This window comes from Sesamum indicum, linkage group LG2 (genome assembly GCF_026168435.1).
Source record: "Sesamum indicum cultivar Baizhima isolate 11 linkage group LG2, ASM2616843v1, whole genome shotgun sequence".
NCBI lineage: Eukaryota > Viridiplantae > Streptophyta > Magnoliopsida > Lamiales > Pedaliaceae > Sesamum > Sesamum indicum.
Window position 1 is genome coordinate 17464067 of NC_142658.1, and position 23621 is coordinate 17487687.

The 23621-nt window shown below is 36.6% G+C and overlaps 3 protein-coding genes across 4 annotated transcripts; 1 reads left to right on the forward strand and 2 right to left on the reverse strand.

Moving 5' to 3' along the window:
• Window positions 1-1232: 1232 nt before the first annotated feature.
• LOC105156024 (protein NLP6) lies at window positions 1233-6754 on the forward strand. 2 transcript variants are annotated; one of them, XM_011072052.3, is made up of 6 exons: window positions 1233-1657; window positions 2362-2939; window positions 4213-4260; window positions 4349-5276; window positions 5433-5506; window positions 5693-6754. In XM_011072052.3, the coding sequence occupies exons 1-6, from the start codon at window positions 1384-1386 to the stop codon at window positions 6572-6574; spliced, it is 2784 nt and encodes a 927-aa protein (XP_011070354.1). In that variant the 5' UTR covers window positions 1233-1383; the 3' UTR covers window positions 6575-6754. The 2 variants fall into 2 exon arrangements, with proteins under 2 accessions (XP_011070354.1, XP_011070353.1); XM_011072051.3 differs by having other exon boundaries at window positions 5433-6754.
• Window positions 6755-13153: 6399 nt separating this feature from the next.
• LOC105156025 (bidirectional sugar transporter SWEET7) lies at window positions 13154-15984 on the reverse strand. Its single transcript, XM_011072053.3, has 5 exons — window positions 15828-15984; window positions 15605-15641; window positions 15066-15444; window positions 14061-14180; window positions 13154-13641 (listed from the first exon to the last, which is right to left on the reverse strand). The coding sequence occupies exons 1-5, from the start codon at window positions 15868-15870 to the stop codon at window positions 13459-13461; spliced, it is 762 nt and encodes a 253-aa protein (XP_011070355.2). The 5' UTR covers window positions 15871-15984; the 3' UTR covers window positions 13154-13458.
• A 2636-nt stretch (window positions 15985-18620) lies between these two features.
• KLCR1 (Tetratricopeptide repeat (TPR)-like superfamily protein) lies at window positions 18621-23621 on the reverse strand. The gene is made up of 3 exons (XM_011072054.3): window positions 22690-23621; window positions 19935-20843; window positions 18621-19127 (listed from the first exon to the last, which is right to left on the reverse strand). Exons 1-3 carry the CDS (start codon window positions 23355-23357, stop codon window positions 18893-18895), a joined length of 1812 nt encoding a protein of 603 aa, XP_011070356.1. The 5' UTR covers window positions 23358-23621; the 3' UTR covers window positions 18621-18892.

The window sequence follows — 23621 nt, forward strand, 5'->3', positions numbered from 1 at the left end:
TGACCAAGACCACACAACAATTATTGGATGTGATTTTTGCAATGGTGGTAAAAATATTTGCCATGACCATGTCTCTTAGTTGTGACATATATATAATATTTCTATAGTAAAAAAATTAATTTTTTGCATCTATCTTATTTAATTTTGATTAGCAGTAGTTATTATCATCGTTTAGTCCCAATTTTATTTAATATTTACACAAACACTCCGTAAGATACATTAATTATAAGGTATTTATTTATCATTTAATGCACAATGAAAATCTAAGTTATTTGTTTCTCAAAAACAAAGAATAATGACTTTCCAAATGGTGTACTTAATATATCACAAGTGACTACAGTGAACTTTCCATTTTTAGAAGCTGAACGCATAGAGCAATATCAAGGGTGTAGCCCTATATCCATCCAGAAAGCTGCATGCACCCTTTGAGATCCCCATTAACTAAGTAAGAGTTACTAGGGTTTTATTGCAATTTTAAAGCCTTACAAAATGTTCACAAGATTTTATTTGAAAAAAAAAAGAAAAAATATATGCCATCGATAAAATTTCTTGTTTATATCATCAGCCCTCTAGACAAGGAGTTTGGGACTGGGACATTGGTATCGTTTCCACGGATGATGCCAAGTGATGTGACATGCGACTCGATTTCACGAGGTATTGAGTGTTTTGACTTCGTATGAATTTTATAGTTTTCAGGCGTTCCGATAGAAAGAGGAAGGCGTAAATCCTCTCAAGCTTCTCATCTGGAAATTGAATTCTCACAGCGGCTAATTGTGGAGATCATGAATCCATTGTGTCGAGATAGTAATAGTAATATGATTTTTTTTCATAATGTTTTAAAAATCTGTATATATAAAATAAAAATATAAGCAATCCTCCCTGATATTATGAATGAGCAAATTATCATGTTATAAAAAAATACAATAATTTATGATCCTATATTTTTTAAAATGGAGCAATTTTTCTCGTCAAATAGAGAGATAAATTGCTTTATTTTAAAAAGTATAAAAAAATAAATTATTATTTTTTTATTATAAGTAATAATTTACTAATTTAGAATAATGGTGTTAAGTTGATTTGTATTTTTATTAATAATTAGTATGAAAGATAAAAATAGGTAAAAAGGCAAGAAAAGGACAAGGCGTGGGTTGAGTGGACTGTGGAACAGAGGAACAAATCCCCATTCTTTATCCAAGGTTAACTTTGAGCAAGTAGCAGCACAACTATTACTAATAGATTCCACCAATTTTCTAAAATGGAACTGGAATCACCATTTCACCATCATCCTCAACTTTCTCTCTCCTCCACACAACCTCTGCTAGAGAGAGGAACTCAGCGGGAACGAAAACGAAAGCGAAAGGGAGACCCCCCATTTCTCCCCAGATGAAAATGCCCTCCGAACCTGAAGACGAGACTACTCGCCAACCAGCTCCCGCCGAGGTTCTCATGGATTTGGATCTCGACCTCGATGGTTCGTGGCCCTTGGATCAGATCTTTGCGGCGGCGGCGGCCGCCTCCAATCCTGCCTCGCCCTTTTTGCTGTCCAACTCGGAGCAGCCTTGTTCGCCACTTTGGGCCTTTTCCGATGATAATAACAGCGGATGTTTCGCCGCCGGTGCCGGTTTCCGCTTAGCTGACTCCTCCAGGATCCTTTCTTGTATGGCTTTTGCTCCGAGCTATTTTGTTGATGAATCTCTAAGCTTCTCTCAAGCAAAAGTTTGAAAAACTTTTGGAATATTTTTTCAATATTGTTCCATTTTGTTGCTGGGTCTTCAATCTGGAGTTTTGATTTTTACTTTAATTTTACTAGTTTCCGGAGCTTTTCATGTTTCGATTTGTTTAGATGACTCTGTACTTTATCTCAATGGAAAATCCAATTTTTTCTAAGATTTTGACTTGAATTTGTTCCGTAGTTTATTGGATAAAATCAGAACTTTACGAACGTAAAAAGAATCATGCTTTTGTTTGGACTTGGCTTTCTAGGTAGGATCAGAAACTTCCAGTTTTATTTATGAAAGATGGGGCCATATTTGAATTTGCAAATAATTTCTTGCTTGGAGCTGCAGATTAACTTGTTCCAATTTGTTTGGAGACTTATAGTTCAAAACCTGACACAGAAGTTGTTTTCTAAGTAAATAAGATCTATTTTCTGAAAGTAGGAAGTGACATTTCATCCGTCTGTTTGCTCCGTTGCTTGTTGTTAGCTGATTGTTTTCTTTCTTTCATAAGTATATTTCAGTTCTGGTGTGGTTTCCTTAGAGTACCATATGAACTGTGAAGTTTATTTGTGAATGTTCTAGTTGATTGTTGAATCCATTGATCTTTAGTGTATATGCGGGTGACTTTGGTAGTTTTGGACAGATGCTGGCAATCCAGATACGGCAACTGAAAGTGCAGTTGGCAACGATGACAGAAAGAAGCTGCCTTCCCCATTTATGGGATTGATGCCGATCGACAATCCCGATGGATCCTGTATAATAAAGGAAAGGATGACTCAGGCTCTTCGGTACTTCAAAGATTTGACTGAACAACATGTCTTGGCTCAGGTTTGGGCGCCCGTTAAAAATGGTGGTCGGTATATGCTCACAACTTCTGGGCAACCCTTTGTTCTTGACCCCAACAGTAATGGTCTCCATCAGTATAGGTTGGTTTCTCTGATGTATATGTTTTCCGTGGATGGAGATACTGATGGAGACCTCGGACTTCCAGGACGTGTGTTTCGGCAAAAGTTGCCGGAATGGACACCAAATGTGCAGTATTACTCCAGCAAAGAGTTTCCACGTCTGAACCATGCTTTGCATTACAATGTTAGAGGAACTTTGGCTTTGCCTGTATTTGAGCCATCTGGACAGTCTTGTGTTGGCGTGCTTGAGCTGATAATGACCTCCCAGAAGATCAACTATGCTCCGGAGGTTGATAAAGTTTGCAAGGCACTGGAGGTTAGTTTGTGTGCTCTCCCTAGATCATGTACTCTTAGAACTTGGTTTCATTGCCATCATCATCATCATCATCATCTCATCTTCATTGCCAGTGTAGGATATTCATGGTATTCTGTTGATATTCTTTCTGGAATTCGTTTAGTTGTTTACCTATTTATAAGGAATTTGAAATTAATTTTAATTACACTTAGACCCCTCTTGAAATGCTAAATTACATTTCAATTTTTTTTTTGAAATTACACTTACATACCTCTAGAAATTCTCGATTTACATCTGACTCCCTTCCATTAGGGTTTGGACTAAAATGCTAACAAAAGCAAAGAAAAATATACAAAATTTCAATTTTGCCCCTCATTTAACATTCCCATGTATATTTTTATACTTATAAAGGAATAAAATATAATATATATATATATGGAGTTACGTTAACATTATTACATTTTCCCTTCATAAGTATAAAATTATTACATGAAAACGTTAAATGAGGGGTAAAATTAGAAATTTATGCAATTTTTTTTTGCTAAACATCAACATTTTTCGTCCAAATTCTAACAAAAGATGGTTAGGTGTAAACAGTGAATTTTCGGAAGGGGTGTCGGTGTAATTTTTAAACCATCTTTGGGGGAAGTGTAATTTCGTATTTTTAGAGGGTCTAAGTGTAATTGACCGTAAATCTAATAGTGGATTATTTTATCTGATGTCTGTAATTATTTTATCAGAAGACAATCTAATTAATGCTCGTGTATGAATATTGGAGATAATTCATGTAGTCTTTTGGCTGCAGCATGATTTCCCCATGGTCACTATAAACAGCCGGTGCTTTAGCAGCTAATAGCAATCTATTCTTCAGATTATGTCACTTTGGGAGTGATTATGATTTTGTTCTGGATTGATGCGTCATTTACAATTTGCAGGATTTTACATTTGAGAATAATCAGTCCAAATTTAGGAAGAATTGATTGACTGTGTTTCACATGTGATCTCTGGATTCTTTCCATACAACATGTCTTATGGTTGCTAGCCATCCATTCGATTCCTCTTTTAATCTTGTCTACTTTAAAAGGTTTATTAGCTAATATAGGCTCATTTTAGATGCACAATGACAATCTTTGCTAACTCTGACAAATTTTCAGCTCAGCCTGGATGCATGTTAGACTCCTTTAGTCTATGCATTTTTAATCAACCGAGTAGTGTCTTATGTCTCCGTGCTTACTTGACCAGATTTAACCTAGTTTGAGGATTCCTGTGATGCCTAAATTTAGTTCTTTTGCAGGCAGTGAATTTGAAAAGTTCAGAGATATTGGATCATCAGAGCACACAGGTAAAAATGCAACTGTTGATTTGAAGATCATGCCAACTAATTTCTTCCTTTGACAACATTAATGTATGCTGGTTTTCTTGTAATCCAGATATGCAATGAAGGTCGCCAAAATGCATTGGCGGAAATCTTGGAGATCATTACGGTGGTATGTGAAACTCACACATTACCGCTAGCTCAGACCTGGGTTCCATGCAGGCATGGCAGCGTGCTAGCAAATGGTGGTGGGTTTAAGAAAACTTGCAGTAGCTTTGATGGGAGCTGTATGGGACAGGTTTGCATGTCCACAACGGATGTAGCATTTTACGTTGTGGATGCTCGAATCTGGGGTTTCCGAGAGGCTTGTGCTGAGCATCACTTGCAAAAGGGCCAAGGTGTTGCTGGTAGGGCATTTGCGTCACACAACGTATGTTTCTGCCAAGATATTACAGAATTTTGCAAGACTGAATACCCATTGGTACACTATGCACGGATGTTTGGATTGAAAAGTAGTTTTGCAATTTGTTTACGGAGCAAGCATACTGGAAATGATAACTATATCCTGGAATTTTTTCTGCCTCCTACTATTAGAAGCTATGAAGACCAGCAGACCTTGTTGGACTCCCTTTTAGTTACAATGAAGCAGCATTTTGGGAGCCTGAGGGTTGCTTCAGGGAAAAACCTTGATGATGAGTGGAGGTCCATTGAGATTATTAAGGCATCCGTGGATGACAAACTTAATTTAAGGCCTGATTTTGCAGCTACATCTCCACCTAGGCCTTCTTCTGTACCAAATGGGGAAACTGTGCAGCTTGATGCTCTTGAAGGACAGGTAGTGATGACTGAATTTAATGCTACAAATATTAAAGGAAATGTTGGTAGTCCCACGGAAGTTCATAATGCTGCATCTGGTGGTGAAACAAAAGATACAGGCAAGAAGCCAGAGAGAAAGCGAGGGAAGGCTGAGAAAACAATTAGCTTAGAGGTTCTGCAGCAATATTTTGCTGGCAGTCTGAAGGATGCTGCAAAGAGTCTCGGTGGTATGCTTATACTCTCAGAACCTGCTTCTTGTTTCTTTGTGCACTTTGAATATATATATATACATACAAATATATATATATATATATTATAGTGTTTTTTCTTTTTAGTGGTTGAAATCTAACCAAGTAGCCTCTTAAAATACTTTGCCCTTACAGTTTGCCCCACTACAATGAAGCGTATCTGTAGGCAGCATGGAATCTCTCGCTGGCCCTCTCGCAAGATAAATAAGGTTAATCGTTCTCTTTCAAAGCTAAAGCGAGTAATTGAATCGGTACAAGGTGGTGAAGGAACCTTCAATTTGACTTCTTTGGCTACAAGTTCTATTCCTGTTACAGTTGGTTCAATTTCTTGGGCAGCCAATTTGAATGGAATGAACCAACAAATCTCACCTGGCTCTGGACCATCTGAATTTCAGGAAGAGAAGAAAGAGGTTTCTATTACTAAAGCCCCTGGAGCTGATGAACAGGCAGAGGGCTCAAATCATATTCTAGGAGATAGGAATGTAGAAACCCAGAAACTCACTCATGGAGCTGGGTTTTTGCCTGGTGAATGCTCAAATCGATCCAGAACGGGGAGTGGCTCAAGAGAAGAGAGCACAGGGACCCCCACTTCCCAAGGTTCATGTCAAGGTAGCCCATGCCGTCGAAATGAAACCTCCCCTCAAAATGATCCAGTTGTTTCACCTATTGATGAACACCACATGAAAATGGGAGGCTCCCATGAATTGGTGTGTCAACAAACCAGAGAAATTAATTTATCAGCCGCATTCCCTGCTCCTGATAATTTTATGACAGTACCCGAGGAGCCATTTGGCGGAATGCTAGTTGAAGATGCCGGAAGCTCACATGATCTGAGGAATTTGTGTCCAGCTGGGGAAGCTTTATTTGATGAGCACGTCACGGAGTACAGTTGGACAAAACCACCATGTGCCGACACCATTCCCAAAGATCGCCTGGCTGCTCCAGCTGATCATATGCCGCGATTTGCTTCCAGGCCAGAAGTGAAAACCATCACTATAAAAGCTACATACAGAGAAGACATCATCAGGTTTCGGATTCCAATTGATTCCGGTATTGTCAAGTTAAAAGAAGAAGTGGCCAAGAGGCTGAAGTTAGAGCTGGGCACGTTCGATATCAAGTATCTTGATGATGATCACGAGTGGGTTTTAATAGCTTGTGATGCAGACTTGCAAGAATGCGTTGATATATCAAGATCATCTGGTAGCAATATAATCAGGCTGTTGGTGCATGACATTATGGCCAATCTTGGGAGCTCTTGTGAGAGCTCAGGCGAATAAGAAGCAGTTTAGGTGTACACAGGTAAGCTCGTAGAGATTCTTGTTGTGCTAGGATGATTCAACTTAACTGTAGATTTTTGTGTATTTGGCATCTCCTGTATTTTTCAGAGTCTTCTGTAGTGCAACTTATTTTGGGATTGGGAGAAATAAATCTTTCTTCTCATTTTTCTTGACAAAGAACCTGTGAATATTTGTCACGCCTGTTCAGTGTATCTTAAGATGTACATGCTTAGAATTCAAATCCTGAATGGTCTTCTGTACGCTGAAGATCTCTCAAGTATTTATTATATTTCATTCACAGACTATTGCAATGAGTTACTGGGTTGAAGAAATCTTCTATCTGCAATGATTGTTGCTACCGAAAAAATGTGGATACAATTTAGACAACTTTTTGTGAAATTGTATATAAGTTTAAGAGAAGAAGTACTTATTATAAGTCACTCAAATTCCATTTATTTCTATCTATTTTGGGTGGGAGTGTCAAATGAGTGAGCTGGTTCGAGTTTAAATGGAAAGGGTTAAAAACAAGTTGATTCCAAAATAAAATCAATGTTCAAAATGATTGTGTAGCTGAGGGGAAATAATATTTTTGGTCCCACATGTTAGGGCCATTTTATTTTTGGACTCATTTGTTACGGAATTAGCACTTTTTTGTCCTTTAACTTATAAAAATTAGCACTTTTGGTACTCATCCACCTTTTTATCTACAATTTATCGGTGTAACCCACGTGCCTAGCATGTTATCGTTAAGTATTTTTGGTTGAAGATAAAATATATTTGTTTTCTAGCTTGGGACTATTTTTGGGAAAAAATATAACTATATTTGAAGGGAAAAAAATAAATTATGAAGGAAATTAGGGCAAAAAACATAGCTATAGAATACATAGCAAAAATATAACCCATTTTACTGTGTTTTCGGGCCAATCCACTTCCTTTCATGAAACCTTTGCCAAAAATAACAAAAAAAACGAAGCTCTCAAGTTCCTATAGAAAACATAGTTTGCAGGTGTGGTCTCCCTCATGAACTTGTTTCTTGCAATGGTCGTCAATTTCAGAGTTAGAAAATACAAGACTGGTGTATTGACCCAAGCATTCAACAAAGATCCACTTTGGTGGACGATCCTTAAGCCAACGACCAAGTGGAAGCCACCAATTGCATACTAGTGCAAGACATTGAGACTAAGCTCGAACAAGTAGAAGGGTAGTGGGTAGACACCATGCCCTGCATGCTGTGGTCTTAAAAAACCACTCCAGATCGACCACGAGAGAGACTCCTTTCAACTTAGAACACGGCTCAGACATCCTTGTTGAAGCAGGGCTAGAAACCTTCATAATATAGAACTACGATCAAGAGGGTAGCAACATATTGTGGCCTACTACCTTGATTGATAGATGAAGTTTCATAAGATGCCCAAACCCTCATGAAGAGGTACAAACAACAGGAGGGTCAAGAGCAGGGGAGTTCTAGGTAGGGTCCTTACAAGTAGGATAATTGGCTTCCAACTAGGAGGACCCTTACAAGGTAATCGAAATTATCAAGTTTAGAGAATACGAGCAGGAAGATACAGATGGAAGGAAGCTTTCCCGACTATGGAATGCTTAGAATATAAGAAAGTTTTACTTCTGACCTCTTCTCTTGCTCAAGATTCTTTACTCTGATATTTATCTCCCCTATTAAGCTATCTATATCTCATGCTCAATAAGTGCAGTTCTCATTCCCTTGTCACACATTACTTTGATAATAGGGAAATAACCCTGCTATCCTTGGTTTGACCTTAAAAAGATCCCCTAGTTGGCGCACTCCTACATTATTACTAACCGCAAGCCTGGACAAGTTGCCCCTAATTGGCACACTTTTACTACTTTACTGGCTATAAAGCCTTAATAAGTTACCTTCAACTAGCACAAATTTACTCGTTTAATGTTCTGCTTATCCTCTCACTAGCATAAGTACTTTGATAAAGCCCTAGCACTTGGTAGTCCTTGATTTCGCATAATAACACTTCCTCATATTCTTTCATGCATCAACATGTTCTATCCTATTCTACTGAATAAATAGCCCTAAAGAAGGCTATACTACCCATCGCTTCACGAAACAAGTCCTAACCTACTCCACTAAGAAAACAAGTCACAGTCTGGTGAGCTAATAATCAAGTCTCACTTCGTCTTGTCTAATAGGAAGACATGATTGACATTGCTCAACAAAAGGGAAACAACCATGGAAAAGCATTGCTAGCTCACCTAACAAGCCAAAGATAAAACTCATGATACAAGGGCAAGACTTGACTTGCTCTATTGTATCACGTCTCCAACATTTATAAAAAAAAGTAACAATGCTCTTGCAACAGGGTATATTACCCTCTAACTCACCTATGGTTAGTTATGTTCTATACTTGATCAAACATGCAACATATGCACCTACCTTTTTCTAACAAGTCTTACTTGCTGGAACTACTTATGCACTTGGCTATCTAAAATGCCAAATCCTACTTCTCACTTATAAGTTTGCATGTATAGATAGAACTTTGTAGAAAAATTGCCTATAACATATTCAACATAAACATCTCTTGCCCAACTTTGCTAGCAGAGCACACTTGGTAACAAATGCGCCATTACTCAGCTTCTACCCAAAGTAAGACGAGGAGAGTATGATCCTTTTCATCTGTTGTCACTTACGCTGCAGAAAAATTCAACAATGACACATTTCTTAACCCCCCCCCCCCCATATATGCATGTAGGAAACAAGGGATGAAATTGAATAGAAAATATTTTCATAAAGAATTAAAGAAAAAGGGAGAGAACTAGAATATAGGGGACCCATGTTCCAAATAATATAAACCAATATCCACTACCCAATACAGGTATTCAAGTTTAAACCTCACAGAGGAGGTATTCAAATATCCATCAAACTACAAATAATTTGTTTTTCATGGTAGGATAGAAACAGACTTATTTACAGATTAGAGACCTCCCATCTGAAGGACCTGCTACAATATCGCCCCCTCCTTCCCGAAGGAGGGGTTGCTTTTTTCTCCCATTGTTGGGGGGTTGGGGGAGAGTCCTTAAAGGAGTGGCATCCTTTTCAACGAAGTTCATTAAGTTCACTTGTACAGAGTCTTGCTCAACAGGGAGGGAAGTCCATTGCACAACTTGGGAGCTTCATCATTTGGCTTGGGATCGTCCACCATCCTAGCATCTATCTAAAAAAGAGAACTCCCACCTACTATAGGATAACTAACTGTTGCAAATTGGTGAACAAGACTAAAATTCATGGTAGTAGTACTTGAGAGCCCGATTAGCCAATAACGATTGGGACTTCAACAACTCTTGAAATTCCTCTTGGCGGCTCGTCCGCAGAGATTCCAACATCTCTTTTCCCTCATTTATGTGCATATAAGAGTGGATCATCTCTTTCCAAATACAGTTCTATTCCAGGTAGGACTGTTCAACAGCTTATTGAAACTCTTTATCTCCTCTTGCAACCAATAGAGGTCAGCCATGACCCCCTCCATTATCCATTGCTCCTTCTACAACGATTCAGTCAGCTGGTGGTTGATCCTCTAGCTCCTCTGACTGCTTAAAGGTGTCTTTTGATAGAGAACCTCCTGGCCTAAACTGACCTAAAATTGTACCCATTATCACGTTCGCCTAAAATTGGTCCAAACCGACCTAAAATTAGGTTTCCTCATTGTCATCCAACATTAGAAATTGATCCTCAGTCAGGGACCAATAGGAGCATGCTTGTACCGAGCATGTCTCTCTCAGCCGGTCGGGGTGTTCTCGCTTGAGCAGGATGATGATGAGGAGTAGGTACTAGGGAACCAAAAGAGCTTTTCAACCACTTGGAGGAATCGGTAGTAACTCAGCATGACGGTTTCCTTTCAGATCCCCAACACGGGTCGAGCTTGTAGGGGCAGACTCGTCATTAGGGTATGACGGACAGTGGAGCTAGCAATAGGAGTTACTTCACCCCGCTTTCTCCTTGTTGATCAATATGGCATAAACTAGTTAAACACCATTTATGGCAAAATAGGTACAAAAAAAGCATCAAGGTAATACATTCTTTTTACAAACCCCTTAGCAGAAGAAAACCAAAAAGGTTGCAAGGGTATACCAGCACTTGGTTTCATCTTCTTTGGGCTAATATCCAAATGGTGAAGGATACAAGGGTGAGCTGACTTGTGAGGATCATATTGATAGTTACTTAACTGACTCAGTGAAGACTGATAGGTAACAAGGTGAGATCGAGAAGAGTATCTAAGGTATTCAAGTAGGTTTGTAATACAAGCACAAGGAAAGTTCCAAGGTAGGGGCGAGCAAATGAAAAAATACATCATTTTTCATTCGTTCACAAAGGACTCAGTCTGCATAAACCAAGCTTTGTATAGTAAAATAAGTCAGGACCTACTCATTTGAGTAGGTAAAAAGAGTGAAATTGAGTAGTAGTAGGTTCTTTCCCCTCAGCCACGAACCAACACGTAGTAGCAGGCTAGCATATTAATAGACTTTGGACTATTCAATTCAGAGGGATGTTAAACAAGGAGGCAACCTCTATATAGAAAGTAGGAATAGGAAAATGCAACCAAATAAAGCATCACGGGGGAAATTGTGATGTGCATTAGGATTAGGGACTCGAATCACATAGTTACTAAGAGTATCAAACCTCTCCAGTAGAAAACCTAGAGCTATATTCTTTAAAGGACTCTACCCCATCATCCACCAGCCTACTTTTGAACTTTATCCTTTCCTTCTTTTTCCCTCGTCTCCTCTATCACTCTATTTGCAACCATGATGTGAGGCTGAGTCAAAAGGGACCGACATAGCCTTATCCAATCGCACTCATCAATACTACCCGTAGACATGATTTAGAAGAAAATCAAAAAGAGGAGAAGATCATATTTAGGAGTGGGGAAGGAAAGTAAGAAAAACATTGGAACATCTACAAGGAAGGTTGAAACCTGCAAAATATTAGATTGGTAAGTGGGGAGATAAGCAAGGAAAAAAATGATGAAGAGAAGAAAATGGAACCTAATTTGGCAAAGAAATTATGGAAATGACACTAGTCACGAAGAGGCTTTGGCTGGTTATAAGAGAAAGGCTGTGGACCTGTCTTGTTAAGCTTGGATTTTGCCTCTCTCCTATTACATGGCACCCACATCCAAACAGATGGAGCGTCTACCAGCTCATTTTTAGGTCTGCCCTATAAACTCACGTATGGTAGTTATCACCTACCCTTTTTGTTTTATTTATGTAGATCTCACCAAATCCATGTAGGTGGGAAGGCGGTTACTTGAAGGTAAACCTCCTACAATACAGCAAAACAGGCCAAGCAACGGTACACGATATTTTCCCGCTGAACCAACATAATAGGAAAAAATTTTAGGCATAGAAAATTGCTAAGACAAGAGCCCCGTGCAACAAGAATACTCCCTCCTACTCCAGCAGTCCAACTTGAGTCTTACACTACTGGAGGAGGGGAGAGTGATGGTACATTCTTCCATACTTTCTCACAAGCCCAAAATAAATGAGTGGGCTCCTATCGTCAGCCAACATGCTTAGCACTGTTGACCCAGATAAAAGGTATCCAACACATTTCCAAGTTAAGATATGGCAGGGTCTAAAAATAAGTCTTAATTAGCAAAACCATTTGATGAACAACAAGAACGACATGCCACGTAGATTCTATACATTAAGCCATGTAACCTTAAAATCCTCAATCTAGCTCTCCCTATGTCAGCGGGATGGACCAAACCAAGCCACTAGTAACTACTTCATAGATTCTCTGATTAACTGGGCAATAACTATTCAAATAATCATATCTCTTTCAAGATAAGTTGACATCAGGTTTAGATCTTTTGTCAGTTAACTAATTTCATAGTTTTCTAGTGATATGCAGCTTGTCATAACTGATTCTCGAATTTTACTATGTATCCCTCTTTAAACGGAGGATATGTTACAGTTCCAGAGGACTATAGATAACTTAATTTGGCACACTTTTCTCTCGAAACATCAAGGTTATGCATTTTCTGCACTCTATAAGCTTACTTCAGCTTCTATTCTTACGTTCAAGCACTCTACATCATTCAATTCATTATTGTACCATGCGCTTATCAATTTTGCTTTTGAAATTCAGTTACTGATTTAAGTATCGGAGTGTTAACATTTTTTTTGTAGGTCAGTCTCCTTTTTATCTTAAGACTTTAAAGAAGATCCTTCGACTAGGTGTGGTGCTACTGGACTCTGATAAGCATGAAATATATTAAAATTAAATGATATCCTTTCTAACAACTTATAATTTTTAAATGAATGGTCATTTGATAGATATCAGAATCAGACCAAATAAAAAAAATCATGTGTTCAAATCTCAATGTCACCCATTTATAAAAAAAAAAAAAAGTTCACAGCGCAGAGCTTGCACGTGAGGATAACGTGTTAAAATATTACTATTAATTAATTCTCCTTTCTCACAATCTAAACTTTTATTTAAATACTCTTTAACAACTTAATAAGTTTTTAAATGAAGTAGTAGTTCATAAATGGGGATGGACTAAGATAGATAAGGAGTTTGAACTAGTAATCTTTTGAATCCCATAAATGAACATGCATTTAATTTTCTCCAATATTCTTAGTCCAAACATTTCAACACGAGTAGTAAGAAGAAAACAAAAAGACCCAGAAATTGAAAAAAAAAAAAAAAAAAACACATAATCTTCACGAGATTACAACAAGGGTACAACAATTCTTAGCTTTAAGCACCAGACAAACATTGGGTTACATCCTTAGCAATCACGAAGTCGCCTATTCTACAGTTAACTGATTGATAATTAGAAGGGAATTGAAATAGTGCTGCTAAAATTGCTGGTCGGCTAAATTGAGTGGAGCTGCTACACGACTCCATTAATATGCGAAACATGCCCATTCTTGTTGACGTCTGCTCCTACTTTTTCTGCCAAGTCTACTTCGCTTTGGGCTTTTCTTTCAGCCATTATTCTTTTGGTAGATTTGTAGAAGGTGGCGTATAATATTAGCTGAGCCAGCCCCAGTACAGTTCCCATCCCATTAGGGGCCTGCATTCCACAATTTCATAGAGAATGTATGATGTAATAATTTTGTGTAGTTAGTACTGTCAAATCAAATTGATTTTTATTTGAATGAAACTGAGAGTTATTTTTTTATCGATGTTAAATCGGAGTGGTATCATATCAGAGTATTATAAAAAAATATACTGTTATTTTATAAATTTGATCGTTCAAAAATTTGATATGTATGTAAGTATATAAAATAATAATAATTAAAATGAGAATAACGGCAAAATATTTATATTAAGAATATATATAAATAAATATATTTTTCATTTTGAAAATGGAAAACTGAAAATTAAAAAATACAACCAAACCAGGCAGAAGTAACAAAAATTAATACACTTGGTATATGTAAAAGTTGGAGTTTGCCATTTTTGCATGAAGATGAGAGAGAGAGTACTTACAACAATGAAGGGATCGAAGCGGATAAGAGCGTAGGCTGTCCAGCTGACGCCATTGAGGAAGGAGAAAAGGGAGAGGAAAAATGGCATATATTCAACGCTTCTTGTCCTGATCACCAGCTTCTGCACCCACATCCAAATTCCACCAATTCATTTCTATATCAAATCATTCTTTCAACGATTAAATTAAAACAAAATGAAAATAGACTTCAAATTTTGATGCATTAGTGCACATTAATAATGCCTATTATATAATAAAAATATATATTTATACATATATTCACACCTTTATAATTAATTAAAATGAAACTTAGAACTATTGTCCATACTCTTTCACTAATTTTACATTTTAGTTTTATTATATATATATATATATATATATATATATGCGACATCTGTCGAGATATAATGAAAAGATGGCGCTGGATGTATCACTGTAATTACTCAAATTATAAAAATAACTCTTGTAATTCGTCTAGCTAAGTCAATCATTATCATAATTATGCTTGTCAAAAAGGGTTTAATCATAATTAGTCCTAGTAATAGTTAATTACTAGGACTACACAATGATTGTTGATCGTAACGGGGCTGACTAAAACATTTTATATGACTATAATCCATAGCTCTTAATTATGACAAATAATTTTTTATAAAAGAAAAAATTAAATTTTTTTATTTTATTTTCTGTAGCCATTAATATTATAGCTAATAATATTTTTTTTTCAAGTGATAATAGGTTTAAAACTTGAATTTTAGGGGTGTGGATGGAGAAATAATTTCAAATAACTCATAGAAAAAAAAAATTGAAATTCATTTATAAATTTACAAAGAAATCAAATCCATAAATTCAGATGTAGTTTAAGGAAAAAATAAAATTTAAGGACAATGCAGTTCTTTAATTTTTTCGAAAGATCGTATCATTATTGTTATTATTTTTTTAATAAGAAAATACATATTTTGAGGAAGGTAAAACGCAATTAACCCGTAAAAAATACAGAAAAACCGTACCATGACCGCTAGCGGGGAAGCATACATCATAATGTTGCCAACCATGCAAATGCTGCCGATGATGGCCGAGCGGAGCTTGGTGGTGTGAACCAAAGTCAAGACGAGGAGGGCCAACGCCGCCACGAATATGCACTCCGCCACGACTATCACCACCAGCCTCAGCCGTTTCTTGGAGTCGGAGAATATGAGGAACAGAGACAAGTACAGGATCTCAATCACAAAGCCTGTCCCATTTATGGTCACAACCAGTGTGCTGTGGGGGTGTACCAAAGGCAGTCCATATAGTACCCACAGCCCACAGTTAATAAAGGTGGCAAGGTATGGAATCGGTGAGTACTGTTCCACTGATCTTTTCTTCCATATCCTGTAGAAAGTTGGCCTGCAAACCACCCACCCAAAAAAAAACAAAAAAATCAGAAAATTTCATTAATTATAATTAACTCTTTCTTGAGCCAAGTAATTAATAATTATTTTTTGGATAATATTTTGATTTTCCAATAATTAACACAAAAACAAGAAATTAATGAACTGAAGCTTACACAGGTGACAAAAACAGTATGAGGGCTATCACGTTCCCTGAATATAAATAAATCAAAAAACACACAATATCAACATCAGCTTCAATATTCCAAACATATCAAAATATTTCTCCAAACACCCCTACAAAAAAATATAATTCAAGATTTCACCCTAAAAAAAACACACCTACACACACAATGTGTGTGTTTGTGAGAATTATATATATAATACCAAGAAACTGACCTATAATACCAACAACAGTGCGAGCAAGTTCATTAGAAAACATGTCTGCATATATATATATATATATATAGAGAGAGAGAGAGAGAGATGAAGAGAGAGAGAAATCAAAAGGCAAAAATGGTGGGTAGGAGGAGAAAATGCATGTGAAGTAGAGAGATAGAGATGGTGTATATATAGGCAAGAATGGAAGAGGTAGGGTTTGGCGTTTGTATCACATAAGCAAAAATTTTTGCTGTCACCTGCATGACATGTATTGGCTGGTCACAATCAGAACAACACATGGATTTAACCTAAATATTAAAAATAAAATTAAATATAGGAAATTTAAAATTAAATGCGGCACTTCACTCAAGGTTTCTCACAATCCCACCTGCAACCCAAAATAATATTAATGATTTACTGTTCATGCTGAAAAGTGGATAAAAAATCCATCCTCGTATTTTTTTTATGCCTTTTTCTGTTGTTCCATGTATTTCCATAATTTTTAACATTTTATTATATTTATTTAATTAAATAAAACTAAAAGAGATACGGAAAATAATTTAATTATCAGAAATATTGTAATATTTTTAATTAAATGGACATATTCAATACAGATTTCACCAACATAAATTAATTAATTATTGCTCAGGCTGAAAAAGTGCAGAAAAACTGAAACTGAAATTTTTTCATGGCTTTTTTGGGTAATAAAGTCGTTTTTTCCTTTATAATTTATTATAATTTTAGTATCTGCACTGAATTCAAGTCAATGTTATCCTTATCCACAGAAGGTAGATAGATATATATGTATGTATGTATACATGTTTGCATTGGGTGAAGTTATTTGTGGAGTGTTTTGGGACATTTGGATGAGTAGAGTCAGTAAATGCTAGTGGATTACGGACATCATCTAATGTATTTCAAGAATAAATGTTACCGTTTTACTAACAACATTAATTTGGAGTTTTCCTTTGTAAGAAAAAACAACTTTAATTCTTCTTAATTGTTTTGGGATTATGTATATAAATGTGACCAAGATTCAGCTTTGCTAGTAATCAATGCGTCAATTAATATATGTTGCAATCTAACTCACCACATTTATAGATAAAAATGTGGTAATAGAGTTCAAAAGAGGTCTTGAAATGAAATACAAGTCGACACGATTATACGAGAAGTTCTAGTTCGGATCTGATTCAGTTAAATTGGTACCAATTATATAAAGAGTATAATACACTTATCGTGATTGGTGTATAGTTAAAGAAAAATGATCAATTACGTAATAAGTGTCTCACGCTTGCTTCGTGATTATTTGATTTGAACAGGAATTTCGATAAAGTTACAAAATATATGGGATTAGATTTTTCATTCTAAGTCTTGTTCTTCTTTTATTTCATTTAATGTACAAATATCACTATTACAAAAATTACGTTAATAGTTTTATTTAAAAAATGTTCTATATGTATTAAATGAATAGAAGATGTAAATGGAAATTCAATTCATAAAAATACTAAATAAACACATAATAATGAAATTGTTAACTCGTTTTATATTAATTAAGACGGCGTTATTATCCTTTATTTGATCATACAAAAATAAGATTGAGCAACGCTTCAAATTTAATTTCTTTTTGAGCAAAGTTAATTTGAGAAAATATATATAATAATATAATATATGCCACACATATATAATAAGTAAAAATAATATTTATACTATTATAAAAGAAGATCCATGGATTGTACCAATTTTTTATTTGTCGATTTTACCCTTTCATTCATTTTATTCTAAAAAATGCCCATTATAGTAATTTTAATATTTTTTAATTATATTTTTTTTTCTCTTACCCCACTACTTCATTTTTTTCTCTTATTCTGTCCTCACAAACTTGAATAATTTGAATCAACACCATTACAAATAAAAGTAAAGGATGTAGAGAGAGAGAGAGAGACGATAAAATAGGTAGATAGTTAAAGAGTGGGAGAGAGTGGTGGTTAGTGACAGGTTCCTCATGGTAACAACGTGAAATGCATACGATTTGGCTTTCTCTTTTTAACTTTTTGGGTTAACAGTGTTGTGCAATTTGCATGCTTCATTTTTTAAGTTCATTTTCATACTTTACATCCACCCAATATTATTATGGGGTATATTCACAATGATGAAATTTCAACGACTGATTCACATTATCTCATTACTTGGAAATTGTAATTCAATATATGAAATTTTGAATTGTCATTTTTGTCAAATTGAAGCAAAAATAGAGAATTGAGGCATGAATTGGAAAAATACAAGTCCTAAAGGGTCTATTCTTCAAGATAGCCGGTCAGAAATGAACGGGGAGGAACTGTTTCCTTTACGTGTAATCTTTGCAAGAGTGCATATAAGGGTTCTTATTCTAGAGTAAAAACACTCCTACTATAAATTGGATGTGCAACTGATGCCCAAGTACTTGAGATGTCAAAATTAGAGGATGAAGCAATGTAAAAAAAAGGGAGAGAGATAAAGATATCAATCTAAAAAAGAAACATAAAGGCATGAAAGGGACGAAAGTTGTTAGAACTTTTACTTTTTTTTTAAGTAATAATTAAATAATTATATTAATATCTTAATAAACTAACAATGTATCAATTCAATCAATATATCAATATATTAAAAATAATAAAATAAATTACATAAACTCGTAAAAGTGCAACAAATACCCACATTAATGAAACTCGAGAATTATTTTATTGTTCATCAAATCTCCACCTTAACCCCGAGATTAGGACAAACTTAAAAGAGTAACAAGTTTGGACATAAAAAATAGGAAAGCGCGAATCATACACCTAAATTTGTAATTCATTCAGTCAGCTTTAAGATAATAATAAAAGAGACTTTTCTTTCCCACATCATCTTCAACATCACAAATGGTGACAACAAATTAAACAATAAACCAAAACGATAAAAGGAAAAACCAATACACAAAGACAATTCAAACGCCTGCGGAACAAGAAGCCTCAACAAATTACAGCTTAACACCATTCACAATCTTCTACGTTATAAAATATCCGTGTATAAGAAATTACAGGACCTTGCCCGAAAATAATCCATAATCAACTTCTAAACCCAAAAGCGGACCACTTCTTGGATGTTTCTTTCTTGGTCCTCTTTGAATTAGGGTCGATGAGGTTTTCAAGCGACTTGGCCTTCTTGTTTCGAGACCTGCCAGCTTCTTTCAAGAGCTCAGCCAGCCTCTTCTTCTCGTCATCGAAATCAGGATTTGCTGTTCCAAGTTTCTCTTCTCGCAGTTTAAGGACATACTCCAGAATCTCAATTGCATCTTCAATTCTGTACATTTCAAGGAAGTTTTGTCAGAGAATGGATTGGCATTCAAGGAGGACTGAGGAAGGGCCAAAGAACTAGGTGCATGAAAGTATTGCAGTATGCAGACCCATTATGCATTTGACTAAAAAGTTTCATGATCAACGAGCAAAACAACCATGAAGCTCTAATCCATAGTAGTATCCAAGAACAGTAAACTCTCATCTGAAGAAACATGTGCACCAGAAACACTGTATTCGGACCCATTAATGCCAGAAAGCTGGTGTCAAAATCTTGGTTGGGTTGGAAATTTCTCACCAAGATGTAATAGGGGAATAATGCCGGTGGGGAAGAAAAATTGGCATTTGGTGATTGATTCTCTTGTTTTTGTAGATGGGCCAAGTCAATTTTTGTTCGAACGGATGGGAATTTTCAAAAAAGGTCTCTGATTTAGGTGTCAGAGTAGTTTATCAATTTCTTGCTATACTAAAACTCCAGGAGGAACTGGGGGGAGTGTGATAAAACCAGAAAATGTTCTAATGTGCCAGCACCTATACTTAGAGGATCATACAATCCTTTGCCATAAATATTTATATATAGCTGTTTAAGTTAGGAAATCCTACAAGGAATATGTAGTACTAATAAAAATTCAAAATCAGGATTCCATGCTTCAGTTATTATTTTCTCTTTATGTGGATAACAAAATCCAGGCCCCAAATGCTATATTACACATCAGAGAGTTTGCAAATTCTTATCTGATCTATGCAGAAATGAACCTCAAACTTAGAAAATCAAGAAATATTCTAGAGATAATAGTTAACAGCATGATATTACCTTCCCATAGCATCATAAGTTGCTGCAAGATTGCTATATACACCGAGTGTATCCTGATGGCATGGTCCACACTCCTGTTCCAGTATTTCTCTAGCTTCCTCAAACAACTCTGCAGCCTCATCAATCTTGAACAACTGTACACAAGCCAACCCCATTTGGTTCAAAACAACCCCAAAGAACGCTGATTTCCTCTCCCCACTGGCTCTAAGTTTTGAGACAGCACTCTCAAAAGAGCTCCGTGATTCTTCATATCTTCCCACCATGTATAACATCACACCCATCCGTGCTTCAATTCCAGCAATAGTACTTTGCTGCCCTGGCTTATCCTCCAGTAGTTTCATAGCCTTTTGCAGGAGTTTTAAAGCTTCCTCAGGCTCATTGAACAATTCATAAATGGCTGAAATTTCAGCCATCCCACTAGCAATCTCTTCTGCAGTGGTTCCAGGCACAGGTTTCGCATATATTCTCAGGGCATTTTCACAATATGATCGTGACTCTCTAAGTTTTCCTGTCTTGTAGTATAGATCCGCAAGCCGTACAAAGACTGAGGCGACAGAAGGGTGGTTGTCACCTTTAGAAGATTTGAAGACAGTGAGTGCCTTCTGGTAGGAGAATACTGCCTCATCAAAACGGGTAAGTGACGAGTAGATATTGCCGATGCTAACATCAATAGCAGCAACCTCATTTTCTTGTCCATTGGCAATCATGGCCATGCTGGCAAGTACAAGGTGTTCCAAGGCTGATTCATAATCTCCTTTAGCCTCACATATGAGGGCCATCAATCGACGGTCAGCAGCTTCCTCAAGAGATGCTGGTGGACTGTGCACACGGTGGATTTCAAGAGTTTTCTTACACAAATTCTCAGCTTCATCAAATTGCATGGCTTGTACATGGGCCTCAGCCAAATATCTGCAATTTGCATTATCAACATTTCATATCAGGAGCAGCCAAAGATTGTCAAGAGTCAGGACAGGATGTTTTGTCTTCGACTTTTTGTTAATTTTTTTCAATTAAATACAATAATAAAGCCAGCACCAAAACATTTATTTCTTTTCTTTCCCAGGCCAAGAAGAAGTCAGAATGTCAATTCAGTCACTGAATGCGGAAGCATATACACAATGCATTAGTATCTATAAAGTTTAAAGTGTTTTCAGACCAAATTGACAATATTTGAAGAGAAAAATATTCGTTATGTTCAACAAAACAAATACAGTACGTGTATCTTTAAATCTTCTTTAATTATTTTCTACCTAAGCCCTTAATTTAATTTAATTTAATTATTTCATATCATATCCACCTTACATATATTTTCTTATCCAGATTTTCCTAGTGTATGCCCAAAAGATATGTTGGACTAATAGAAAAAGACATGCTAACTGCAACCGAAGTCGAGCATACATACAACAATCTGCATGCGTTAATAGCCTGGAGGAAAGAAGTAAACTCGAGTAAAAATCAACTAAACGAAATTAGGCAAGAATGCTAAAGTTTTACCAAATGTAATATTCATGTCAATTTCCATTGAGTCAAGAAACCAATGACATTTTCCTTTATTCCTACAGAACCTACACTACACATTGATTTTGTTAAAATACTTTATCAAAATCAAATAAGAGTATTGTAATACTTTTAAGAACATTCATCCCAACAAGGCAAAACTATCATCTTATCAGGGTTATCTGTTAAAATTATATGGCAACTATACAGTTCTTCCTTGACTTTGAAAATTCTACTCTAAGAATCTGAATGTGTATATATTATGAAAATGTTTTTTATTATTTCCAAGAATATTTATTTTTCTAAAGTTCACAGGAAGAGTCAGATTGGAAAATCATTCTGACAGTTCCGGGAATTTAGAATTATTTCATTATCTAATTTATATTTTCAATAACAAATTATATTATATAACTTTGAGATGTTAAGAGTAACATTTCTATCATTTATTATGAGTATTTAAGTCTATAAAATTTATTGAACTAGACTACCATACTTCAAACACTTGTGTCCTTGAAGTAACAACAGAATTGCAACATTTTTAAGAGTAAAAGGAGGTTAAATGTCACAAGGTCAGAATAATTTTATCATATGAATTTTTATTTTATAAACTCATTTAACAAATTGCTAACTTTATGAAATTAATTTGAAATTGAAGTATTTATAAAAGAAGGGAAAGTATCACTTTCGGTCCTGTAACTAAGCCACTTATTCACATTTAGTCCCTCAAGTTTCACAATCCTCAATTTAGTCCTCAATGTTTGAAGATTCCATGAAATGTGGTCCTCGCCGTTAGGTCCTCTAACTAACAGATGCATTCGCCAAACATTGGTCACTAAACGTAATGACCTTGAAACTTGAGCGACTAAATACGAATAGAAGGACCAAAAGTGATATTTACCCTATATCGTAACAATGGGATTAAATAATGCAATTGAGAAGAAAGGGATAAGGTACCGACACAGATGACGGTGAAGTGGAATTTACTCTTAAATATTTATGGAGTGTGCACCGGCTGCTAGTCTTCTATATTTCACAGAGGGTCTTCCACTATTTCTCTCAATACCACACATAAGCCAATGTTCAATTCAATTTCACAGATTAAACTCAATCTATCTAAGAAAAAACAGCAAATAGCAAATCAAAATCACTACCAGAATAATATCCAGCAGTGAAGAATTCAATTAATCCAAACATTAGCTCCAAGAACACTGTTTTAATCATAAATTATATAAATTAACCCAAAAGGAGTTAATTTTACCTGCAGGTCTCTGCAACTCTGGGATCATTATCCCCCAACGCCTCCATCTGTATCTTTAACCCTTCCTTATAACACTCAATCGACCGATCCAACTGTCCCAGCATCGAATGCGTATCACCCAACTGCATATACCCCGAAAACACAGCGAGCGCGTGATCCGCGCCCCTCGACACCTCAGGCACACGAATCGCCCTCTCCAAAACCGGCACCGCCTCCTCAAACTTCCCCAGGCTGCAATAAATCGCCGCCACAACGTGCAAACTCATCGCTAAATCCAAGCTCGGCTCCCCTTCGACGGCGCAATTCTCGAAATTCTTGGAGGCCCGCAACGCGTAGTCCAGGGCCTTACTCGGGCCTTCCCCCGACGCAATCGTGTCCCTGGCCAATTTCAACAAAAAGGGGCCAAGATCCGGGTTGTCGAGCGAGGATTCGTTAATCAGGCTTTTCTCCGGCGGAGATTTCTTCTTGGCAGAGCCCCGATCCGGCGAGGGTTTAGCGCGTGAAGTAGAGGGGGAAGGGGAAGGAGGTCGGCGAGTAGCAGGGGAGTTGGTTCTTGGCTCGGATCTCGTTGCTTCTGGTGGGACTGGAGTACGGGGCGGCTCCTCCGGCACCGTGATGCGAATTGGGGGAGCATCTGGTGGCGTTTTGACGGATACTAAGCCCGGCATTTTTCTGGCCAAAGATTTGGAAACTGAAGCAGAAAGATGCAAGGTTTGGTAGCAAGAGAGAGAGAGTTAATTAATTAAAGAGGAATAATTAAGGAAAAAGAGTTGATTATGGGGTGGGATTAAAACATGGCACCATTTTCAACTGCCAAGTGCTGCTGGTGAGAATGGTGGGCTGACTGGGGGAGAGGAGACAGACAGGTCCCGAGACATGAGAGGGGAGATAAGAGGTATACAGGCCCTGGGGTGAAGATTGCCTGCAACTGC